At 36.9% G+C, this 7,569-nt stretch overlaps 1 protein-coding gene across 1 annotated transcript in view; it reads left to right on the plus strand.

The window, feature by feature from the left end:
* The first annotated feature begins 1,932 nt into the window (after window positions 1–1,932).
* The window catches only part of LOC135207111 (probable glutamate receptor), a 14,949-nt gene continuing 9,312 nt past the window's right edge, over window positions 1,933–7,569 (plus strand). The window contains exons 1-3 of the mRNA XM_064238710.1: window positions 1,933–1,976; window positions 3,099–3,205; window positions 6,171–6,261. Of these exons, the coding sequence (XP_064094780.1) occupies window positions 3,111–3,205; window positions 6,171–6,261 (186 nt within the window). The 5' untranslated portion in view covers window positions 1,933–1,976; window positions 3,099–3,110. The remainder of the gene's footprint in view (window positions 1,977–3,098; window positions 3,206–6,170; window positions 6,262–7,569) is intronic.

Consider the following 7,569-nt stretch of genomic DNA (forward strand, 5'->3'; position numbering starts at 1 on the left):
AAAGCGAAAAAAGAACTTTAAAACAATAACCATTGAAACACCAACCATTCGCTAGGAAAGGAGGAGGGAGAATGACTAGGAGTCTAGGACTGTGATTCAGGTCAAAAAGAAAACTATGCCAGGTATAGCGGAGACGATAAACTACCACTATTCATCGAAGGAACAAGTCTTTTGATAAATAATGACTCAAGTGCTGTTAAATACTCAAGAGTCCCTAGTGTAACATAAAATGGAGAGGTGCTGTTTCTTGACTTCAGTCTTACAATTGATGGCATGATTCCTGATGTTTGAATGCTCTGGTCTACTTCATCTCTGGCCAGTTCTAAAACTATACCCCATATGGCTGCAATATCGCATCTGCAGCAGTCTCTTGGTAGATCCAACATAAATACCAGGACATCCTGGGCACGTAAATTTATACACAACATTAGACCTCATGAAAGGCTGCAGACAGTCTTTAAAGCAGTACAGGGAACCAATTTTACTCGGGTTATTTGATATTAATTCTAATATCAAATAACCCTAAGGCTCGCAAGTATCTTGAGGGGGGTCTTGAAGGGAAGGGTCTGGCCCAGAGGCCACTTCCTTAGAGGAAGGCAGGTATCCTGACAGGCTGGGGAAGTGGGCATTTTAGTCTCCTTAAGGAGGCCAGTTCTTTGAGGGCACCCTTGAAGGGGAGTGCCCTCTTCAAAAGATGAAGGATTGAAGGCACAATTTCTTGGAAGATTTTATAAGAAAATTATTGCAGGTGGATTTCCCATTAATAGAATGCTCTTTATTAATCTATTTCTGTCTTCCAGATGATTAAAATATTTAATCTTTATCTTTGTATTGTACTCTGCATCACTGATTTTGTATCAAAATTCTCCCATGACAAGAATTCGTTCAGGGGAAAGTGTATTTCGTATTATTGCTATCAGTCTCTGTGTAATACTTTGCGCTGGTTCAGTTCCCACTATCTTCAATTTATTCTTGACATTTTATCAATTTCTTGGATATTTCATGTTTTTATTCCCTTAAGGCCACATTATTTATTAATGGCGATGATGGCCATAGGTATTGTAACGTTGATCCGTATGAGGTCAATAAACACCCGAAGAGAAGTCCTTCAGACGAAGGACCCAGTTCATGACTGACAGCTGCGGGTAAACGGGGAGTCCTTCAACTGCCCTCATGCCCCACGCAGCATAACGCACACCTCTTGCTAGTATATACGATATATATATGTATATATTTATATATATATATATATATGTGTGTGTGTGTGTGTGTGTGTGTGTGTGTGTGTGTGTGTGTGTGTGTGTGTGTATCATGAAATGTAATAAAGTATTATTGTGAAACCTTGCAATAAAAGATATATGAATTACCATGTTTCCCTCGGCCACCCTTGCACTGATATATATATATATAGGAATAAGCATAACATGTCGAATTTTTATCAAACGTTTTTTTAATCATTATTCATATTTGCATCAGCACAACGTTTTGAGTCCTAAATATGTATTGCACGTTCATGAGTAATGCAGACTTTTCTGTAATAAGAATATCTAATAAAGGATAAAAGTTTACTTCTTTTGTACATCATTTTAAGAGCTGTACAGCTTTCAAGAGACTAAGCATTTCGCCTGCACAGACATGTCATTAATTCAATCGGATGCATAGGGTTGCATTTTGTGCGGCGTAAAAGTTATTCATTATTCTAATCCCTTGCAAAATAACAAAAGAAGATCTATACAACGCTTCCTCTCTTCAAAATGCGAGAATTTCAAATTTAAGTGCCTCAAACTATTTTCAATGTGTATTATCAGTGTGGTATACGTTATCCATATTGTATCAGAAAGTCCCATCATGAAAAAAAAAAAAAAGACATGAACCGAGTTGTGCGATGTATCCACGCTGAGCATTCTTCCCAAATGCATCTGTATTCTGTGCGAAACTTCGACTGGAGAACAACCAACTTTTGTCCTGCGTGCTCAGTGAGTGAAATTGTAAGTTGAGGACGAAATTCATTGACACCCTCAGCATTACTTTGTTCTATATTTGTTTGTAAGACCTTCGCTAAGTTTGTCATTTGCGTTTTTGTAACAAAATTACAAAAGAATGTAGGAAGAGGGTTTTAACACTTTATTTTCAGTCATTCAGACAGACGATTTGCTTCGGAAATTGACACTGCTTTGATATATTTCCAAGACGGAGAGTCCTGATTAGCCATGGCTATATACGAGATTAACGCGGGCAAACATCATTTAGTATGTAGAGCAACCTCGAGCACCTTCATTGGCTATTCCAAAACTAATCAGTGGGGGAAATGAAGCTGGAGATTTTAGGTAGATCGTAATGGCTGATATATACTGGTAAGTGATTACATCCATCATATCATCTTTCGTCTTGAGACAGAGAGCTTACAGGAACCTCGGTGCGCATGCCATAACAATGGAGGAAAATTCCGCCAATACAACGGGATGCTTAAAGCTTGGCATAATGCTGGTAAGTTCTCATTTGAAGCACGAAAACACACGCGTGCAAATTCCTAAAGATAAAATTCACTCTGAGCCTCCGCGCGTACTATACTGTTTCCATGGTGGAGACGGACATTGTAGCCCAAACAATGCATTTTAAAAAACAGACATGTTAGGGGAGTTAGGCGATATAAAGAACCGAATTGAACTTCAGAGGGAATACTTTGTTTTACTAGGAAGTAAATACCCGGAACATGAATTCATAAGTTTTTAAATAAAATTTCCAAAGTGAAATTACATTATGACAAATATTCTTCACGTGAATTTTTAAATCTATGAACTGATCAAGACAACTGTGAATACTTACGAGATTACTAGGCCTAACGCTTACAATAATACAGGGAATTTCGGAAGTGAAGCATGACACAAATTAAAATCTGCTGATTGAGGCGAAAACGTTCGTCCTATAACTAAGTTAAAACAACTTCTTTCTTTAAATAGAGTTGAATTACATATTGGTATTTCAACTCCCCATACCTCCCACCACCCGTCGGTGTGACAGAGTTGTCTGCAAAACTGATCTTCTTTAATGTTCTTCAGTTTCTGCTAATGAATCTTTTTATTCTTATGTGATTTCAGTGGTGGCCTCACATGTTCGTAGAGCAAGTGCCCGGTAAACTTGCATTCTTCCCCAAAGGCTCATTGGTCGACATACTGAAGATTATTTATGGTAAACTCGGATACTGGTAAGTCGGTGTTCACTTTCACTCGTTTATGCGAAAGCGAATCGGGAGAGGAACCCAACGGCTATATCTAGCTCAGGGTTGGTGCCAAAGTGAGGAGAATGCCGACCCCATAAGGGGAAGAAGGAATCGGCCGTGCAGATAAAATTATGTTGCAAAGTGATATTATAAGGACATCTCTAATAACGATAAAATATGCTTTGATTATTCTTAACTCTACAATTTGTAAGTACCCTAATCGTATCCAAACGTTACAATTGTCCCAGCGCCAGCCAATATGGAGTTATTTTCACCCCCTAAAAAAGTTTTCTCCTCACATTCCGTACCTATTATTTTTTTTCTAACTAAAAGTCAGTTAAATTCTCAGGCCTCTCTTTATGGAATTCCAACCTCGAATTTCCTGTTCGAAGTTAATCCTGCCTTTTGTGTTTTGTATACTCAGTTGGGAAAAAAAAAACATGGGGGTTTTTGGGGTAAGAAAAAACCTGACCCTCCCCACTTCTTCAGAAAAAAATATTCAATGCTATAAACATTAAGAGAAATTCATTAACTATGTGCCCAGGTTACAAATTTCCTTAATGGTTATATTTATGAATATGCAACGCTATCAATGTAAAGTTATTGAAAAATGGGTCTCTAAAACTGATTATTAACCTTCACAAACTTTTGTTTTTTCTTACCCCAGATGGGTTTGGGAGATTTGTGAAACATGGGTTGTAGTCCCCATAGAGTTGCTGTGGTGGTCTAATGATCCCGGAGCAGTAGCCTCTATTTCCAAATAGTGGACTAAAAAAAAAAAACAGATGATTTTTTTTTTTTGTTACCCCATGTGGTGTTCTTTGTTACCCCACATAGTGCTTTTTGTTACCACATTATCTGCTTTTTTCTCGCCCCATGTTCTTATTATAACCAAACAACTACTATTAGTTTAGCTGACAGTGAATAGTATATGGACATCATTTAGCTTGTTTCCTCCTGCTCACTGTACTGATGTTTAACCACTTGATGTTACCTGTATTTGCCTCATTGAAGAATTACTATCAATATGCTTTGAATGATCATGTCAATAAAACATGAGCTTGAGAACCACTGAGAAAATGTTCAGTTTGGGAGAAAGGACTCTCCCACAGGATGTAAAGAAAGGATTCGAGAATACAGGGATTTATCCCTGCAACAGGGATAAATATAAGAAAAATAGGCTGAATCCCCTGAAACTGAAAACTTAGTCCTGCTACGAGAGCATCAACACCTCAGTCAGAAGCATCAACATCTAACATTAGTAAAATTTGCAAGAATGATCCATTCCTTTTGAAATACTCGGACTCTGAGCTGAACAGAATTCTACATTGATGTGCTTTATAAGGAAATTCAACGAGGAGCTCCTCATAATATGCTCTACAGTGTGATTCTACAAGAATCCAACGAGGAAACATTAGGACTGTTATGCAAGCAAGATGGAAGACACAAAATACATCCAAGCCCACACGTTGTCACATAAATATGAAAGCCCAAACCATAACAGGAGAAAAAAATCACAAACAGAATAGAATAGCAAATCTAGGTCTAAGAGAAAAAAGTGCAAAATCTGCTCAGACAGAGACTCAGAAGAGGATGATGACCAACAACCAGTGATGGAACTAGAGGATACAGATGATACAGATGCTTTGGACGATGACGAATCTCCAGTTGAAGAACACATCCCTGATGAGAATGTTCCCAAAGAAGAATTATTCCAAATACCAGTGTTAGATGACAGTGCTGTAGGAAAATTTTATGGAGTTTCTTATTATACTCATACAAAGTCTTACTACTGGGGTAAGATTACAAAGACGTTTGAATATGATAAAAATGAAGTGCTACATCAATAGAAGAGGACTTTTTAAGAAGAAAAAGCATTTCCTCTGACCCAGAAAAACTCACATAGATGCAACCAGTATCTAAAGATATTCAGATTGTTTCTTCTGAATTTGTATTTTTTTTTTTGGTCCTGCAAATGCAGATATCATAAAAGGGGATTACTTCAAATTTCCCGATAAGCTACCATTGATTGCTTTTAGGAAATATTCTTGAATCCTTAGTGGTGAACAATGAGAATGGTGTAAAAGCATTAAATGAAATAACGTACATTTCTCATATTATATTAATGAACTATAAGTTAAGTTGTATGAAATGAAAGACATTTTATTTTGTTTTACCTTGAGCCACAGGAGGATCCCTAGATTGTCTTGAAATACCAAAAATGGTAGTGGTTACTTTTTACCCCAAGTATGTTTTTTCTTACCCCCTTTTTCGGGTAAGAAAAATACTGAAAAAAAATTCGCAAAAAAATTATTTTTTATAGGAAATTAAATATAACTGTGTGGTAATGTTTCCACATACTCATCACAAGAATTCCACCTTTACTTTTTCTGATCAATAAAAATGTGAGCGAGTAGAACATTTTTTTGCAGTCTTGTCTTTTTTCCCCCAACTGACTATAGTAAAAAAAAAAAATAAATTTAAAAAAATCTACCATACGCTAGTAGGCAATCACACAGTAGCTACTATGTTTACTGTCATAACACGATGTCTGGAACTTTGTCTTCTTAAAGGGGCGAAAGGAGCACAGTGAGTGTTCTATATCTGTCTCGCGATGTTACAACAAATATTAAGAGTTCCTTTCAGTTATCTTCGGCAATTTCCGTACGTCATCATGAAAACCTTACTCTTTCCGTTATGGAAGTTGCCTTATGTAGAAATCATTATAAAAAAAAATTGTATACTTCTTATCACGTCATCAGTGACATCCCGCAGTGGAGTACAACCAAGTAAGACTTGCTGAAACATTATTAGCCTAGGTTTGACCACTTGAAGAAGACAGAGATTTTGCATTCCTCGTTCACATTAGGGTAACTCTTCTAGTATAACACCACAGACTGGCAGAATGGGTAGGTGTTTGGATATAACCGATAAGTTTTCTTTCCCACAGCGCCGAGTGGGTCTTGGGGGATGGTTGGCAGTACGGGCGTCAGCTAGCGAACAACTCTTGGACCGGCCTTATTGGTCAGCTAATAAGAGGGGTATGTATGAAAATATATGGTTTATATACACAGATATACACTCAACAAATTACCTCACTTCCCTGTTACCAAAAATGTAATTATATTAACTTATGCTTTTTTTCACGCCTTTACGCATTTTTCCCATTGTATGGAGAGGCTTAAATATGCTGCTACCCTTCCGACTGCTACAATACTTTTGAACTATTTATTTATTTTTTTTTTTCAAGAAACCTACATATAATCACTGGGACAGCCGTCTCTGTAATTCATTTCCCATTTCAAGAGTAATTTATGGGTGTTAAAATAAATCATTTCAACCACGAATCTTTAAGTTAATATGTCAATGAAACAATATACTTTTTTTTTTTTTTACATGAAAGCTAATAAATGAACGCAGATTTGTGCCGATAAACATGCACCTGCTATAGCGGGGTAGTCGGAATCTAAAGCTAAGGGAACGAGGGATAAAACAAGGCAACCAACCGTACACATAGTACTGGGCAACTGAAAAATTTCATTAAATACATTTTGCTCTTACCAGGAAATCGTAAGGATAATACCACTTGAGAGAGAGCGAATAAATATTTATTTATTTTATACTTAGCTCCAGAACACCAAAATGAAGTTTAGCACACGCTTAAGAATTAATTTTTTTTATGGAAAAACGTAATTAACTAGATTATTTATTGAATTACTTTACGTTTCCAACGAAAAGTATTATAAAAAATTATAAAAAATCAAAAGCAACCGCTCTCTGTCGTCAATGGTGTGACTCTAGAAAAGCTTCCTTTAACTTAATGTCAGTTTACCTGGGCGGAACTAAGGGAGGATTTTATGCGTTTCAGCTGGATTAAAAATAGTTCCATAGTTGTTCTAATTAACGAAAGGCGGTCCACTGTGGATTATTAGGATAAGTGCAAAACGTCATTGGTGATCGTGAATTTTGGGAATTCGTCGATGGTCAGTTTTTATTACATGCTTTCATTCAGGTCAACTATCTGTTTGGGTCAAAACTTGTAACTCCATTTTCGACCTGTTCCCTTGGTCCGATGGACTTGAAATTTTGCATGGTTACTCAATCCCGGTGATAATACAACCTCAAATGATCAGTAGGTCAGCAGTGATCTGTCATGACCCTGACCCTACAGTAACCTCTACCAGAATCTCAGAATTTGCATGAAGTTCTCCGGATTTTTCACAACTTCTTTGACTTGGTAGAAAGGTTAATAACTCTACGGATTTTTATACCCTTGTTGACTCGGATGGATAAGTTAATACTTCTGCGGATTTTTCAAGCTTTCTTTGGCTCGATAGGATACCGATTCG

Source organism: Macrobrachium nipponense, chromosome 32 (genome assembly GCF_015104395.2).
Source record: "Macrobrachium nipponense isolate FS-2020 chromosome 32, ASM1510439v2, whole genome shotgun sequence".
In the NCBI taxonomy this organism is placed as follows: Eukaryota; Metazoa; Arthropoda; class Malacostraca; order Decapoda; family Palaemonidae; genus Macrobrachium; species Macrobrachium nipponense.